General features: G+C 38.6%; 2 protein-coding genes across 9 annotated transcripts in view; one reads left to right on the plus strand and one right to left on the minus strand.

Moving 5' to 3' along the window:
- Positions 1-8: 8 nt before the first annotated feature.
- On the minus strand, positions 9-6,821 carry LOC117608292 (beta-glucuronidase). Of its 6 annotated transcripts, none has more exons than XM_034333178.2 (11): positions 6,649-6,821; positions 3,499-3,687; positions 3,278-3,376; positions 2,780-2,956; positions 2,423-2,655; positions 1,766-2,045; positions 1,415-1,689; positions 1,026-1,287; positions 704-892; positions 400-538; positions 9-330 (listed from the first exon to the last, which is right to left on the minus strand). In XM_034333178.2, exons 2-11 carry the CDS (start codon positions 3,682-3,684, stop codon positions 155-157), a joined length of 2,016 nt encoding a protein of 671 aa, XP_034189069.2. In that variant the 5' UTR covers positions 3,685-3,687; positions 6,649-6,821; the 3' UTR covers positions 9-154. The 6 variants fall into 6 exon arrangements, with proteins under 6 accessions (XP_034189069.2, XP_034189068.2, XP_034189067.2 ...); XM_034333177.2 differs by having other exon boundaries at positions 6,550-6,695; XM_034333176.2 differs by lacking the exon at positions 6,649-6,821 and adding an exon at positions 5,555-5,777.
- Positions 6,822-9,997: 3,176 nt separating this feature from the next.
- LOC117608294 (Matrix metalloproteinase 2) overlaps positions 9,998-18,255 on the plus strand; it is a 95,398-nt gene continuing 87,140 nt past the window's right edge. The window contains exons 1-3 of one of the 3 annotated variants that reach the window (XM_034333182.2): positions 9,998-10,129; positions 12,916-13,255; positions 14,164-14,833. In XM_034333182.2, the coding sequence (XP_034189073.2) occupies positions 14,741-14,833 (93 nt within the window). In that variant the 5' untranslated portion in view covers positions 9,998-10,129; positions 12,916-13,255; positions 14,164-14,740. Of the gene's footprint in view, positions 10,130-10,902; positions 11,050-12,915; positions 13,256-14,163; positions 14,834-18,255 lie in introns of those variants that run through there. The other 2 variants (XM_034333181.2, XM_076692463.1) reach the window with 2 other exon arrangements.

The following is an 18,255-nucleotide window of genomic DNA, read 5'->3' on the forward strand; positions in this document are numbered from 1 at the left end:
ATTAAAAAATTAATTAATTTATGTAATTATTAAACGTGAAAGTACATAAATGTACATTGATGATAATTTGACATTTTAACACATACATGTACAGACAAATGACACTTTTTTAAAAAATTTGTTTACAAAAAATTGCGAAGTGTTAAAAAAGATATTAATAATGAAACGAAATGTAATTTTCGAGATCCGTCGGTATATCTGTCCCATCTAGTTCCTTTTGGAGGGAGTGATATCTCTTCCTAACGTGAAATGCTGCCATTTTTGGTTGTCTCTCCCTCGTGAATATGCCTTTTTTATTGCCGCCTACTCTAATGAATGCTATATACGAATCTAATTAAGTTTTATTGTCATTTGATTAAAATTTCTTATATCGAATTATAATTTCTTATATTCACTTACTTTGAGCTGTTCTGAAATCTGCAAAATTCCAAATAAATTCTCCAATGAAGAAACCTTTGTTTCTTAATTGATCGAAAGCTTCGAAATGTCTAGAGAACACTTCTTTCTGATATTCTTCGCTCCATACATATTCGGGCAACTAAAAGATCGTAACATAATATAGTGCAACAAAATTAATGTAACATCGAGCGTAAACCTCGTAAACCTGAATTTTTAAAAACTATCAGATATAAAAAATTAAAGAAAAAGAAAATGTAATCGCTTTTTGATTCTTTTGAAATATTGTAATTATTAAAAAACATACTTCGTGTAATCCAGACATAGTATCAGCTCCATACTCGGACATAAGTACAGGCTTGTTATATTTTTTATTCCAGGCCTCCGCTTCTCCTATAACTCGGTTCGTTATTGTATCCAATCTACCTGGGTTATTGTACCAAGCATTGTAACGATTAAAACTAATCACATCAAGATATTCCCCGGCCTTATCCTCCTACAAATGAATCGTCCTCGCTATAGTTATATTGTATTAATCGAGTGTTTCATATTTTTTAAGGAACGTAGGAGCAACAGCTTCGTGGAGGTTCATGTATTGTGAAGATGTAAAATAATAAAATAAAAGTAACCTGAACTGATCGTGCCATAGCAATAGTAACTGGCCTGGTAGGATCGAGTGCTTTCGTGTGATGAGCCACCTGTTTAAAATATTCTCCAGCTTCTGATAGCTGCGTCCTAGGCTCGTTTGCGATCGACCACATGATCACCGAAGGACGGTTCTTGTCTCTCCTTATAAGCTCGGATAATGAGTCCTTATGACGCGAAAGGAGGATCGGCGTAAAGTTCTCGGTGTCCACGGACGGGCACTCGTCGATAATCAAAAAACCTAATCTTTAATGAAATAAAGTAAAATGTTATTAGTCCTGAAATCCACTTTTTTATCAAACGATATTCCTTTTTATATTTAACAGTAATATGTAAACTTTTGTAATATGCAAAATGTTAAAGTTAGAATCACCGGTCAGCCACGTCGAGGACTTCGTCGCTGTAAGGATAATGGCTAGTCCTGTAGGCATTTGCACCGACCCATTGTAATAATTCATGATCCCTGGCTACGGTAACCAAGTCCAGACCACGTCCTCTTATGATCGAATCCTCGTGCCTACCGAATCCTCTCATGTACAGGGGCTTATCGTTCAACAATAAACTGGTGTTTGTCCAGGTCAATGTCCTGATACCAACCGGCATCCTGTAGACATCTACTCCGCTATCGTTCAACATGGACAGTGTGACCTAAGATTGAAATTATCTTAGCTAAACTTCCGAGGGTATTTGTACAAATAGGTAATTAAACAAAGTAATGTTCTACCTCCAAAGTGTACATGTATCCAGGGTCGGTGGACATACCCCTGGGCCACCATAGCTTAGCGGATGGTACTTTCAACGTACCGGAAAATCCGTAAACCGGCTCCTTTACGGCTACGATCTCCTCGGCATCGAGAAGGCTCACTCTACAGATAGGAATTTCATGCTCGTGTAAGCCGGCCGGTTGAATGATGTATTTTACGATACCAACATCACCGATCAATCCCGTTCTCACTGAAATGTCCTCGACGTAGACCCGTGGTTTCGTGTGTAGTAAAACAGGTCTGCACAATTCAATCTCGCGTTAGTTCAATGGTATCAAACGTATCTCGTAGGAAAGTGGTTGAATCTTGCTTTTATTTCAGGATAAATAAACTGTTCTGCACTGGTAGTTCAACTTTGTTTGTTTATCAGCGCCAATCTCATAGTTGTTGCGAACCTTTTCAACGTTCAACGACATGAATTTTCCGAAAGTTGCACAGATGGGTCAACGAGTCTATTATGCGATGTACGTTCTGTCTAGTTAATATGTTAATTGCCGTTGGAAGTCGCTGGTGATTTGCTTCGCAAATTTCATTTAATTAAATACTCGAAGGAATTCAGAACGCGCTAATGATGAAGCTTGATCGAGAGGATTCGGCATGATCATTTTTAAACTCACCTATGTATGCCAGCGTAGTTGAAGAAATCAAAAGTGTAAGACTGCAAGTGCACGGTCCCATTATCAACAGCAGTTTCAACAATTTTCCCCTGTGGTACGCTCGTCTGAAGCAAGCTGTTATCCACCGCGACGGTTATGCGATTTTTCCCCCCATAAATCAAGTAGGAGGATATATCAGCTTCGAATGGAAGGTGGCCTATTTCGTGACCGGTTACCAATCCACCGTTTATCCACTGAAATCCAAGAAGAACTTTAATTTCGTAAGTTTTATACATCATTGGTATTGGCACTGTGTTAGTCCTTTACTTACTATGAAGATATTTTTTCTGTTGATAGCGAGAAATTAGTGTAACTTACCACTTGAGCGAGGTAATTAACGGAGCCGAATCTAACGAAGACCCTTTGTTCGCGCCAAGAAGAAGGCGTGAAGAACGTTCGCTGATACCAAACAGCCCCAAGATGATCTCTCAATTCCCTCGAGGTTGTGATATCGTTGTACGACGAAGGAACAGGCATTTGCATCACTTTTCCTACCTACATGAAGCGGTACATCTACATAAATGAATCCTTGTTGATAATCTGTAATTTGCGAGATTCACATTTACGCAACACAAATTCCCATATGTTCGTGTAAAAACGTGTGAGTATTACTTCCATTTCCTTTTTAATAGTTTGATAATTATATGAACGTATAACGACACGCGGAAGTAAACCTAGTGGCGTAACCATGGGGTCAGTTGAGGATTCCGACCCCCCTAGCCGCGCAACTGGGTGAACCCATAAGACTTGTCCAAGTATTTTCACAATTATTTAACAAATTTAAAGTTTAAATTCTTTGAAGCTTTGTTACGATACCTTTGACAAGTCATCGGAGAACCACGATTCTTTGTAACCCTTTAACGAATCTTCTGAGGGTGAAATTACAAAGTCCCACATGCCATCCAGGGATTTTACCTATAAAGATTCATTTACTACAAAACAGTTATATTGAAATATTTATATTCAAAGAAAGAAGAAATGTGTTAGGACTCGTGATCGTTAGGGTGAAAAAGGGTTAACAGTGAAAAATCGATTACCTCTCGCGATTCACTTTCCCGTGGATAAAGCATGCCAGGAAGCGGCGATGGTGGAGGAAGATCTTCTTCGTGTGGTAGAGGCGAGTATTCGATCGGAGTTTCGGGGTAGGTGATCTCGGGGCCCGATTCTCCGGCCATCGCCGCGCCGATTAAAAGAAAACTTAAGCACCACATTTCTCTGTGCATTTCCTGTGATAAGAAATGAATCGCGATACAACAATAAGTAATATTTATTTATTTTATTATAAACAGAAAAATTAAATTAGGCAGGGACTAGGATGGTTAGGTTAGGCTAACCTAACCCCTAAAAATGTGAATTGGTCCTCCTGAAAATGTGAACTGGCCCCCTCGCTATTCCATGATTCTAAAATCCTACAGTATACAATTTTATACTTCTGAGGTTCTGAAATTCTAGAATTTCAAAATTCTACAGACTTGTCACTATTAATAAAGCTTAGAGATTTTTCCCAGAAAAAAATCCTAATTACACCAGTACAAGATGCAAGAGACTTAGTATTGACTCTCAATAATTCCAGATGTGACATTAGATCATCTTACATCAATAAGATTGCTCTATCATTACTCGGATGATCAACATTCTTTGGAACATCGCAGTCAAGTGCTACGTAATCATTTATACAAACTGATAATGCGATATCTAATGTACGCATTTCAGGATTTGTAAACAATTAGAAAAATAATGTACAATTTTGCAATTATAGAATACATTCTGTTAATGTTAACATTAACAGAATGAATGTATTTAGCAATGATGCAAACATAGGTACACCTCGTGAGCGTCCCATAGGGTGTCGTTCACAGCAATATCGGCTTCCTGGCACGGTGCCCTCCTACGAGAGCAGACTTCCCTTCCCAAAGCATCAAATCGTTTCCTCGTACACAGTGTCGTCGTTGTCCCTAATTCTTCGGATAGATACTGCGAGAATGTAACAATTACTATAGCGATGGGAACGATGTCCTCGCGAATAGTGTCGATCTGTCCTATGGAAAACGCGTGTGCCACGTGGAAATTCTTCGAAGCGTGTTGGCACGCGTTTCTGTGGATTCTTTCCAACCACTTCGAACGATTCGAAGTTTCCTTCGTTAGATTTACTTATCATATTTCTTCAATGACATTTCGAAGGGGTTTGCTTTTGAATTTTCCTTCATCGAGGTATTGGAATGATATAACTCAGATTTTTGGGTGGAGGGCCCTGATCCCTTGGAAATTTTGGAATTTATTAATTATTTATTAATTATTTTGAAATTTTTAAATATTAACAATTTTAGAATGGTGAGAGGTCCAGTCCATATTTGAGGGGAGGGGGCGGGCCCACCCTCGCCCCTTTACCTAATTATATCAATGTGTGTCGGTAAATTTTTAATTTGATTGTTCATCACTTTAAATTTTTCTAAGCAACTTGAGATTAGATTAACAAATTTTGAAAATCGTTTATCTATCTGTTGCGTTGTGAATAAACTGATTCACTAATTAATCTTATTTGTATGCTTTCCTTTATTATCTGATGAAAGCAAATTGTGATATATTAGTCATTTGAATGTTTACAATATAACATTTGAACACGGAGATTAAACCTGAGTTTTTACATTTATCATTGTTCGTTTAATTTTAAATGACCGCTGACACAAGTGATAATACTATTGTTTTCTGAAATAATCATTTCGTTAAAAATAAAAAAGATGTGTGCCAAGAAGTTGAACCAGCAAAGAAATATTCACCAAACTGAAACGCCTTAATGAAATTTGCCAATAGAAAATGAAGAGAATGCGCTTGAACCAGGAACGAGAATCGCTGTCCTGTTAATTTTACACAAGGTTCACTGCGCGCCAAATCAGAAGAAAGACTGACACGTGTGTCAGAAGCATGATCTCTGTTCATCATTAAAATCCTTCTACGTGTGCTAAAAAAATGTGCAAAACAGTCGAGACGCTGTCTGGAGGTCGATGGAATTGTTCGAAATTCTTCGAACCGATGATGAGATAAGTCTTTTTCCTCTTTCGATGAAAGAAAAAGAAAGAAAAATTTCCCACTCACCTCTGCAGAGCCTTTAGATTCTTCAATTTAGTGAACAAAGTTGTCGCATTACAGTCGGGTGGAAAATGGTTGGATCGAACCACGACACCGACGGAGTTCAAGGCTCGAGAAGAGGAAGTATTAGAGCGGTTTTCAACGTTTCCGGTCGCGGTCAACGCAACATCGTTGGAACTTGGCACGTTCTCTCCTGTCGAGATCTTACACGCCACTAGACTAGAGAATCGGTTCTACCTATCTCATCGGACCGCACTGTGCCTCGCCGGCCGAGTGGCCTGCTCTTATATACGGGGTGTCCCGGTTCGATCGGTATCACCGGCCAACCGAGCAGAGATCTGATCGTCACAGCGTGTGTTTTATGATTCAACGCGCCAAACGTCGCTGTGGCCCCTTTCGACTTCTAACCTAACCTATACTGTTCCTTCTCTCGAACTTGCAATATTTACCGGCATTTGTTACGAAGCATCTAATTTCAAATAGCTTTTTCCTTTTCATTTCAGATATTAAGTTCTGTACGTATGCTAGTAAACGAGCCGACACACCGCCACTTTGCCCTTGTTATTTACTTATCAGTTTGACATACTTTGTCATGCTTCTAATCGGTTAAAAACTGAATGAATTAATACGTCATAAATATTGATTGCTGTAAACCTATAGTTTCAAAGTACGTGTTTCGAAAAGATTCTAAAAAAGAAATAATTGTGACGATATTGTGGTGTTTGAAAATATGGCACGTTTAAACGGGCGTAAGGGGTTATCAGTTGCGTTCTTCTCCGCGCTGCTCGTCGTTTCTTCAGTGCCGACTCGACGCGGAAGAATTTGACCGTTCTGCGCCTGGATAATGTCCAGGTGAAACTCATTTCGTGCCGCATCAGAAAAACAATGGGAACGAATGCTCGATCGGTGATTCGATCCGACTTTTCTTTTACAATGTGGTCAACTAACAATAAGTGACGTTACTTATCTAGTCTTTTTCAGAATTAGATGTAAGTACTTACTATAGTAACCGAAGCGAACAATCTTTCATTGCAATCTTGAGATAATTTGAGAACACGTTTTAGGTGGTTCGTGAGCGCAGAACGTCGCGTTTCAGTTACCTTGATTAACTTTAATTATTTGTGTGGCAACGATTTGCACAGGCGTTTCGACGAAATGAAAGTCGAGGTACGCTTCGTCGCTGATTATTTGACTTTATCTAAATTTTAAATTAGTATTCCGTGCAAACCGAGTTTGGTTCGTTGACACTTGTGGACACTTGGTGGTTCCGGACTAGCCACTCGATGCCTGCTTTTATAAGCTTCGTTCAAGATTGTGTTATCGTGATAACAGTATTTGCAAGATTTCCTATGGGCATATACTTAAACGCTTTGTCTGATTGCGTTAAGACATTCTTTAAACACTTTTATCTATTGCAACAGAATATTCATTATTTTATTTTACAAGTAACAAACAACTGCAATTGATATATTCTTGTGTAATTCTGTGTTATCGACATATAATAATATCAATTTCTATAAAATTGTTATGTGTAATTATTGTTTCATTATCGTTATCAGAAAAGAGAAGGTAGAATATTTGAGAAAATCTATTGTTAGAACACTAGATTCCCAACACTAAATTTCAACTTAAACTATGGTTTGTTTATATTAATGCAACAAAATAGGCGCATATATATTTTCTTATTAGATAAATACACGCATACTTTGCTGTCAGAATTGAATTTTTTAATCAGTAGTATTTCGCGCGTTAGTTAGATGTTTGATCAACGCCATCTATTGAGAAGTGTTCGCGGCTGCTCTTCCGGTACCAGGCTAGAAGTTCGAGAAGGTGGCACACCAGGTTCGCATAACGCGTCGGGGTGGTAGACAAGGATAACCACGTGTATACAACAACGCCGGACATATTTACCCCGTTCTAAAGTGGTGTTACAAGTAAGTACTTTATTTTATGCGAATATTTTTAGTAATTTTATGCCTGTTTCTTATAAAGTCGATGCGCGATGGCGAGATCGGTTCACCGATGCTGCGGCGTGAATGTGTTAGTGAATTTGTAGCCAACTTCACTGCGACAAGTTCAATGCAACTCGGTGTACAAAAGTGTACAAAACATCATTTCAGCGTCAATTATAATTTATTTATCGCGATGCTATCTTGGAGTGAGGGTAGGTATACCTGTTCTTGTCTTACAAGCTACTCTTCTTCTTGTGCCACTTCCTCGTATTCTGCTAGCCTGCTACCGGAAGAACAGTCTCCCACACTTCTCAATAGATGGCGTTGCTTAAGCGTTTCACCGACGATAATTAGGTGAGTACATATTTGTTATACTGTTTATTCTATATTCTATATTCATAAGAGTATCTAAAGAGCAAAAAGAAATCTCGTTTCGTACATAAGCGACTAATGTTGACCGTGAAATTAATTGATGCGATATCAAGAGATTTGTAAATGAATTCTTTTGATATAACCAGTGAAGGTGGCGCTAAGAGGTTATATTTTTCAAAATTATTTTCTAATTCGTTGCAATGTAGGGAAGAAGCTGACGAAGAACAAGCAGAGATAGAAAATAGATAATAATAGAGCTATCGGTAATTTTAATCGTAGGATCTCACAAAGTGAAAGGAACCTTAATAGATTATCAACGATTTTCCGGGGGACACAGAGACGAAACGCGACCTCGTTTGGATTATTTCGAGTTAGACAGTAATTGGACAGCAATCCCACTTAATTTACGAGGACAGAGGGATTCAGTTAATTGGCAAAAAGGCGATTGACCCGCCGCAGACAGAAGCACAGAGGTCACCATCCTTCGAAACAATCAGCTTCCGGCGTACTGTGTCTGCCCATGAATCATTTTGATACTTCTGTATCAGTGTTTTTATTTGTCCCTTTATTCAGATATGTAGCTCGCTAGTTTTTATGCAGGTTGTGACGAACGATGACAGTTTTTTTTCAACATCCTACAATTTCAATCAGAATATACACCTTGTTCGAGTATCTAGCTATACTCTTCATATTTTTCGTCTTTAAACTCGTTGTCAGTCGTTTAAAATAGAAAACCAGGTTAAACCAAAGCAATCATTTTATAAGCATTTATTTTTTAATTTATTCAAAGTTAAAATAAAGCTGCATCATTTTAGTTGCAAGATCCTCAATTGTTCCGCGTGTCAGTTCCAATGGTAATATTTAGCAACGCGTTCGTTCGATGAAGGGCAGTGTTGTAATTATTGTCGCGCTGTGGCACGATGATCCAGGAACGTGGTTCCGGCGTCGTATTTCCGGCAGAACACCCACCCATCTTAGGCAGGATGAATTCATCGCGTATCTCTTGTCCTAACGCAGTTTTATCTCGCGGGAAACGGCTGGTCGTTGGCCCACGTTACTCGTCTCAGATATTGATATTGATTCAACTGTCCCTGCTTGTTCTGCTGCCCGACCGTTCTATGGAACGTTCATTTATTTGCTTTTCCATTTTTCATCCTCGCTAAAATGATTTTCTGTTTTCTTTCATCCGCCACGGTCAAACGTATATTTGTTATTCTTTTATATCGGTGTAAAATAAAACGAAATAACATGTATTTATGTATGTACGTACAAGGTGTCCCATACAACTGGGCCCAGTTATAGTTCTAAAATGGGTCGAAAATTTATTAGTTAACCCTCTATTGCATTTCGTTCCCAATTGGAAATTTAAATTTCAAATGTTCTATAGCAGAGGTGGGCAAATAGCGGCCCGCGGGCCACAAGGTTATTATATGTGATAAAGACTTACATGGAGATTTTTTTTTTATTTGATTGATTTTGTACCTGCATATGTATAAAGTTCCCGTACAGGGACAGTCATAAAATGTAATAAATAACATTTTCTAATAAAATTTTATTATTTATTTTTAAGTAGACTAACAGCCATATATATTTTTTTTAATTCGTCATAAAAATTCGTGCAATAGAGGGTTAAGAAGATATCCTAGGGAGAGACAGGGATATCTGAAACTTCTTTTTCTTTTAATTTGGTGATCTAATGGACATGTGTATATATGTATATTATTTCTAATGACGTGTAGGTTGCCGTTGATTAATAACAGGTCTTCATTGCCATTTTTGTGAATGTCGCGACATTAAGTCTGATATTCGAATACTTGTTCGCCGACGCACGAAGACGTATCCCGGTTGTTTGTAGGACGATCGAATAGTGGTAAATAGATACGATGCTCGAAAAATCCTTGCCAGATGCAGATTTTTAAACATGTTTTTAAAGGTTACTAACAGTAGACCTTTACTCTTTATGTATATGCTATTTCTGAAATAGGCAAACCTTATTGACTAAGGTGAAAAGTGAAAACAATTAAAATTTTTTAATTTCATATCTCTGTTAACAAGTATTCGTTTATTTAGAAATTCATAAATTCATCGGTATTGTATGCGACAACAATTGTAGATGGTTTCTACGTGTTCCATAGCGAACGGATTTTGAATATTCCTTTGTACAAAAATATTTCTTCTCTAGGTATTTTGTCGAGAATGCAGCATCAGGAACAACGGTGTATTCGTACAATAGCACATGCATTTGGAATACGTGGAGGTAAGAAAGGAGGAAGTAAGTAGGTTTGCTCGCATCCTGCTCCTCGAATTCCTGTGTTTTATCCGCTTCAAAATTCTTTCGGAGTGGCGCTTACGTCATCGAACGTCTACATATATGTATAAGGATATAATCCCGTTGGGAATGTGAAGAACCTATAAAAATGAAATATAAAATTCCATGTCACCTTTAAATAACTGAATGTCCATACCTATATATTAGATTTTAAAAATAGACACAGTTTTCTGTTACAAATGAATAATGAGATAATGATAAATAATGGAAACTTACTAAACATATATCTATGTATAATGAAAAGTACTATTTTATTTCTATGAACAGCATAGGATGCGTACAGTGCATTATCAGTATTTAATATATTAATATTAATGAATTAAAAGTCTTGAAAAATAAATAATTATAACGTTATCGTTTTACCGTTAAACGTGCGACAATTTTAGGAGGTTATAAGTTTCTCCACGCGCATGCGCACACTGCCTGATAGCGCAAGTTCTGAAGTTCGTGCGAAAGTTTAGAGTTTGAAAAGATACTTAAACATTAGTAAACATTAAGTTGTTTCTTTCGCATAGATGACTGATATTTGAATGATCGAAACGATGTTTTTATTCAAGTTTAAACGTGATTGTAGTGAAAAGAATAATAAGATAGCTTACGATACACTGGGGTATGGTTTCCCGCTAAAAGGAGAGGGCGAACGCGAAAGCAAACGCGAAGGCGAAGGGTGGGGGTATATGGTGGGTCCTCAAAGGAAAGCAGCGTCAGTCGCGCGGCATGCGGCGCACCGTACGCGTGGGTTTATTTTGTGTCGTCTTTAACACGGTGCACAAGAACGCTGTCTTCCGTTTCCTTCGCAACTGTCGCACAGCTGATCGACACCGGTGATCAAGATCTGTGCAAATTCGGTAAGAACCGTATATTATTCCCTCACTGTTTCAAAGTATTATATTTAACCGTTGGAAGCGTGATTCGATTGTGCGAGACGAGGCATGCCCTTTTACATCTTTGTACGCGTTTCGGTGACGACGATTCGTGTCATTCCGGATCCTGTGTCTTTAAGTTTCGAAAACGGATTACCGTGAATGTTTTCTCTCTCGTTCGATCATGCGTGGTTGTGAGAAAGTACTATAGTGTGTTCACGTGCACCCACTGAAACCGTACAAGAGACCTCGAAGCGGCTGAGAAATTGTTACTCGGATAAATTAACTTCTTTGAGTTGCGAAAGGTTTCTTGTTTTAATGGGATAGAAGGTGTTCGTCGTCCGTGTGCTTCTTAACGTTTCAACACGGTACAATCATTCGTCTTTGCTCGCTCTTTGTATTCTCTTTGTGACGCACGTGCTTCCATTTCATCGCGTCGGAGTCCAGTTTGTTCGGGAGTAAAAAAGTTACTGGACTTGCCGCCATTGACGGTCACTCATTCCTTGTTTGAAATTTTGAAAACTTTCAACATCTCTGTGCTTAGGCTATTAGATATTAACCAGATTAACGCTTCAAAGTTGAATTTTGCATTCTATAAGCAAATTATAGATAACTTTGTTATTATTCAACATTATTGGTATGTCGAGCAGCCATTTCCGTTTGCCTCGCGCTATATCCTGTTGGTGTACAAAATTGGTCTTAATTACCTTGAATCATCTAGTGTGTCATCTAATAATAAGAAACAAAATTATTCATAAATACACTTTAACCTATTCGAGACTTTTTGAAGTAACAAATGGATAGGTTAGTTTGAACGTTCACACGCCCTCGACAAAATTTTTGGTATCGATCGGTAACATCGATTTCTCGCGGAGACGCGTACAATGCGGGGTCGATAATCGCAAATGGAACACGACGCACACGGCGCGTCTTCGATCTCGACCGCGTTTGAAGGCAACAAACTCTTTACTAACAAACACGATGCATTAAAAATAAATGTTTATACGTTGCTTCTGAGAACTCTCAGAATATTGCGCTATGACAAAAAAGGGTTGTCTTGCCGGGGTTTAATTTTAGCCTTCTAGACTTAAAGAAAAATTGATCGCCGTGTCTGCGGATGAGTCTGCTCGACGAATTCCATCCTCGTTCTCGGTATTGAATTCGCGTCGTACAAAAACCTCTCTTACTGTTGATAATTAATCAACTGGTTTATATTTAAAGAAAATAATACTCGAGTAAAATTTATCTGCGGTTTAAGGTCACCGCGCAGATGCGATTGTTGTTTTACTCGATTAGTAGGTGTTTACGCAAGTTTGCAATTAATCATTACGTATCGGTGTTAGAATGAATCGGGAACACGAGTATGGTTCATTCATCGCGATGCTCGGCGATTTTTTTTTCGTCTCGTAATTTCCTGCCGGTTGTAGAGCATATATCGTTACCTCCCATCGAGTTCCAAGCAGAAACGCGTTCACGAAACAAAGAATCTTTTCATACGGGAGGACAATTTCTCGCGGAACGATTAATCGGGGCCTCGTTTTATTAGCGCCATTATAAACATTCCAGCGACCGGACATTTCGGTTATCGACGGAGAAATAAGGTTGACGTCGATAAAGACGATGAATTGCATAGGCAAGTATGAGAATAGAATTCGGTTGTAAAGCCGGGATAAGAATAGGAGTACATAACCTAAAAATTGGAATACATCCATCGGCTATTTGCGGGTCTCTGGCCGTGTCTCGGTTTTATCTATCGTGCAGGTCGTATTTACAAGTATGCCGTGTCAACGACCCACCATTTTATGACTAACGAATGAGAGTCGTTCGTACAACGCGTTTCCTCTTTTCCAGGGAGTCGTTGCGAAAAAGTAACCATCGAAAGGTGTCCAGTCATTCGACGAGGAATCAGAAGGAAACCGGGAGGAAGAAAAGTTGGAGGATTAATTCGAGCAGAAGAGGGGAAGAAATAAAAGAGAATAAAGCGACGACTAGTGGAACGTGTTCCTCGAACGCGCCGGAAGTCCAAACGTGCCCGAGATTCTTCGACTGCCCTTGAATCCTTCGACTGTCCTAGGATTACAGAGACATGATACATCGAGGAACCGTACGATCGGCAGGTTGCAGCGAACCGAAAATGTGGCTTACTTTCACCGCGAACTTTCAACTGTCCTACCGATCGCCGATTTGAACAGTAAGCGGCCATTGATCGATCTTTTTATCTCGATCGCCATGAAATGTTGATACTAGAAACGAACGGAAATTTGTGAACGGTTACCGGGATAGAGGCGATTAATGTAAACGTGTAATAATTTCCAACTTCCTGCTTCGGTTTTTTTCTGATACGTGACTAACGTTTGAACCGCAACGACGTAAACTTATTGGACGGCTCCGAGTAACGCGTTGAGTATGCAACAAATGTTTCAAACTTTATTAAATCAATGAAAAAAAGGATTCGCGATTAAAAGTTGTTTGAAACTTCTATTATATAATTTTTCAAGTTAGACTACTCGGAAATTTAAAGGAACTCGAAATATTTCCTTTTTGTAAGATAAAGATTGGTTTACTTCCTTATACCTAATAGTAAGTTCTGAGAAAAACGATTACTAATGCGGACGGAAAACTTCCTATGAGTCGTGATATTAAATAATGAAACGAGCACATGTATAAGCAACGATACAAATTTTTCAGTTGCAACCTTTTAAATGATTCACGCTTATGATATTTCAAATTCCCTTCAGGATCTCTTACTTGGAGATAGCTTAAGCTTAGAGTAGGAATTATTTTTATTAAGAGAGGGATGGAGGACGCTAAGGCTACCTTTGGAGATGATTCAAAGTTCTTGCAACATCATTTCTGCAAATTATATTTTAATATTTCAAGGTATCATTCTAAAAAAGAAATTTCAATCACAGTGGTTTCACCCCTTAATACACGGAGTAAGTCGAATATGGTTAGGTCGCTGATTTAAGTCTCTAGGACGGTGCAGAACGCACACGGTGCATCGTAAGTTGCATCGCCTGCAGGTGTAAGGCCCATCCGGTGCGTGATAGGTATTAATCTATCGAACGGGGAAAAATTGATTGGGTTTGATCGTTTCAGGTCGGCGGATGGACGTGGTAGCAGCCGGGAAGTCCGAACAGGGAGGAAAGCAAGAACCGGGAATCCGTCGACGTCGGGGTCGAGGGAACGGCAAGTTGACAGAAATCGGGAGCAGGTTTGCGCGCAGGAAACGGGAACGGAAGAAGAGCGGAGACGCGTCGCGACGCCAAAGGGCAGAGGGAGGGGGTTTGCTAACTCACGAACTCGACTAACCACGAGGAAAAAAGTGTGCACCGTGTGGCATTGAATAAACCGCGGACCACGTAGAAAGGTTCCCTTCGGACGCGTCCTCTTTGTGTTCCCCGATTCTATCACTGCCATCGGTACTGTGATATTCCTTCGTTTTCTTCTTCGTTTAATCATCATCCTGTTCGCTTGCGTAAGGGAGACCCGGCTCTCTCGCGAAGCCAAAGTATGCTTCCAGCCTCTGTAATCGCGTGTGGTGCGCTGTAACGCGGTGGTTCGGTTCTTCGTTAGATTTCGTGTACTGGCACAATCGTGGTGCTTCGTCGTGTGATAAAAACAGTGAGAATATCGGTGCTAGTTTCGCTGGTAGGAAGAAGCTCGTGCTCGCAAGATGATACTGCTTCGGACCACGCTGATGGTGCTATGCTCTGTGTTGGCCGCGGGGGCACCGAGGTTCTCCGTCATATACGCGGACGACAAAGTGGTGAGTTTCAGAATTTTCATATTTATTTCATTCTTATCACCGGACTGCGGATGTTCATGCAATTATAACGTATCAAATACGTATGAAAAATATGTAAATTACATATATGTACAAATTATTTAAAATTTTTAAAACATGCAAAATGGACGAATTAAAATAATATTTATATTGGTCGCCTGAAGGGAGAATTGCATAAAGATTTTCAGTCTATTTATTAGGAACGCCTTGAAAGCTTTTGTTTATTCTGTTTTTTATTATCTGAATAAAAATTATTCTGCATATATGATATGCCGAGCGAGTCGATTAATTCGTTTAATTCATTTAAATAAAAGCCTTGAATGCTTTTGTTTATTTTTGTTTTTATTATCTGAATAAAAATTATTCTGTACATTGCTGTGTTTATTGCCATAGTTGTCATTCAGAGATAGTAGTATGTCGAGCGAGTCATTTAATTAATTTAATTCACTTAATTAGCTCGATATTTTTTCGCGAGAAACTTATCCTCGGATTAGCTAGGAGAAATATGGACATCGAGAGCGTAATACTTCATCGTGCCTTGGTAATTCACCAACTATTCCGGATTAAGCGTACTAAAGGAGAGGTGACGGGTAGAGAAAGAGAGACAGTAGCGAGCCAACGCGCTATAATTTAAAGCCGGGTCACCGAACACGCTAATTGTTTTACGAATAATAGAGCGGCACTCGCGATTTTCCTCGAATCTCTCGGAAATTTTATCCGCGATCCTTTTTGCTTCGGTCGATGAATTATTAAGGAACGACCCGACGTTTTAATTGAAATTACGGTTATCTTATCGCGTGTAGTTTATTGATTCCAGACTGTTTTATTAACAAACAGAAGCATTTAGATTAAACGCGACACAGAAATCGAATGTGGAAAGTTATCAATAGTCTACTGTATATCTAATTAGCGATGCTGATTATTGGTAAACCCCACTCCAGTATTCAACGTATTAATTAAGAAATAAGACATTGAAAACATTAGATCCTATGGAAAACTGATTTACACTAATATGAAGTAATGCAAGTATAAGAAGTTTTCATGATTCTTGTAAAATTTCCGAACAAAGCTTCGTGATTAATATTTCTCATTCATCGATGTGGCGACTTTTCCTTTCTTAGTCATCTTCCGCTTTCCTTTGTACATCGATACGTACGTGACTGTGATTTCTTTTAATAACAGATCGATAACAGAATTTCTCGTACTTCTATCACTTGAACGTGTCTTATTAGCTTGTTACTCTGTTAGGAGTATGACTCATAATATGTATAACTGTAATTTGAAGTTATGAATTGGTCATTTAAGAATCCTTTACGGGTTATTCCAAGCCACTACTGTTTAGCATATCATCTTTTTTCCTGGATTTCACATTAAACTCTAGGAGATTCATAGTAAACTTTTCTGCATTTCTTGTTTCACTGTAAAGCGAATGAGTCAAGTTAATTTAAGCACACGAAACGAACGAGTGTATTCGTGACACGCTGTAGACTGTAGACAGATAAAATCTCTAATTTTCTAATGCACAGGGGTCAGAGGAAATAAATTAATTTTTCTTCTTGAAATGGGTTATTAATTGTCATTTTTCTTAATCCTTAATTGGTGATATGGAGTCAGACATACCTCAATTATTCTCTTTATCCAACTAATTATTAAATAAACCCATAATTATTTAAAAAATGCAGATGCATAAGCAATAAATAAATGTTATAAATTAAAAATATCTTATACAAAAAAGTTAAACAGACATTTGATTAACCACCCCTCATCAGTTAATTCTTTGAAGCATAAAATTTTGGAAAACAAAAACGCAGAAATTTTATTCTTATAAAATTGAACAAAGTAGGTGAAGTAATTTTAATTTTTCGAGGTAGTAGAAAATACTTAATAGAGTTAAGAGTTAAAGTAACATAATCAATTTTCTTCAGAAACGTCAGTTCCATTCACCAAGAGCAATCTAGTCGATTAGTTTAACGTTCTTGGAATTTCATAGGATTTTCGTGTTCGTTATTTCGTTCAGCCCCTGTAGCTCGTAGCTCAAGCATTATGCGAGCAAGTTTAAACACGATTACCCTAAGTACGAATTAATGCCCGAGCCATGTACCAGCCTCCATATTTCTCACTTACGCGTGATCCTCGCCAACCGGTTGCGTAGGTGTACGTGGCATTATTTCACGCGTGTGTCACAAACAGAGCTATTCCGCGGATGTGTGCCGAGATGACTAACAATAAGAAGCAGGGTCGATTCCTGTGTACGAAAGCCTCGTATATCGACTGTGTGCTTTCGTAGTTGGCGCCTGCGCCCTCTCATTCCATCCAAACGATTCCTTTCCTTTCCCTCGAGAGAGTTATCCTTATCAAGGATCTTACAAACAACTAACCCTCCGACGAAACCTTTGCGTCAACTTCTTTCCTTCGGAGTCGTGACGCGACGGGTCGTTAAGGGGTAGACCGAGTTCATCGAATTCTTCTCGAACACATTCGCTTCGATATCGAAGAAAATCGATTTTGATTTTTCGTATTTTCTATTAAGAATATTAATGGTAGATTTCTTTTCATTAGACTTCAACGCTAGAATTGGGATGAATAAGATTTTTTTCTCTACATTATTAATATTGTGATATTATAGTAAACTCTTGCCATATTGCCGGTTGGAGGCGGCGACGCGCGAAAATGGTATACAATGTCAATTACAAAATTCACACCTTATCGCAACTAAATTTACTTAGACGGTTTTCACTTCGATGTGAAAGTGAACTCCATTTACTCGTTGGAAGGTTAAAGCGACCGTCTCCTAGGCAAACTGTTAAAGGGTTAAAGAGTGATTTATGGATGCTCGGTTACGTCAGGACATCGACGTCGTGACACGGTATCGTAGATAACGTATCCGATAGGGAGTCTGGTGTGAAACAGCCTTAATAAGCATGGCGAGGCACGGTAGGAGAGAGAGAGTGGATTTTATCAGTCGGGGCCTTCGGCCTTACTTCGAAACCATTAAAGCCACGGGGCATTTATATGCAATCGAGGTCGTTAACTGCAGGAAGCGCCGGCGCGTACACAGAATGCCTCCTCTCTGTGTCAACATGTGACACACGCATTTATCCTCTTACACGTGTGTATAACAATAATGTCTCTTTGATATTAGTTTTTCTTTTTTTCAAACAAAATATAAAAGTACTATCGTTTACCTCTTTCTTTCTTCACTCGAGTATTATAACTCGAAAGTAAACTTAATTGTAATTCTGCAATGATATTTGATAATGAGATATTTAACAGGAAACTCCTGTATAACACGATTAATGTTATATGTTATATGAATTCACGTTATAGGAAATCGCGGTTTACGATCATTTTTCTCGTATAATGCGAATAATCTAAAGTAACATGTTTGGAATGATTATTGCCAT

The sequence above is a fragment of the Osmia lignaria genome, chromosome 15 (assembly GCF_051020975.1).
Source record: "Osmia lignaria lignaria isolate PbOS001 chromosome 15, iyOsmLign1, whole genome shotgun sequence".
Lineage (NCBI taxonomy): Eukaryota > Metazoa > Arthropoda > Insecta > Hymenoptera > Megachilidae > Osmia > Osmia lignaria.

Coding starts and splice junctions, on each gene's coding strand:
- LOC117608292 (XM_034333178.2), bottom strand. CDS start 3,684: ATGCACAGAGAAATGTGGTGCTTAAGTTTTCTTTTAATCGGCGCGGCG. Junction 2,957..3,277: donor TCTCCGATGACTTGTCAAAG/GTATCGTAACAA, acceptor CGCTTCATGTAG/GTAGGAAAAGTGATGCAAAT. Junction 2,046..2,422: donor AACTACGCTGGCATACATAG/GTGAGTTTAAAA, acceptor TGAATTGTGCAG/ACCTGTTTTACTACACACGA.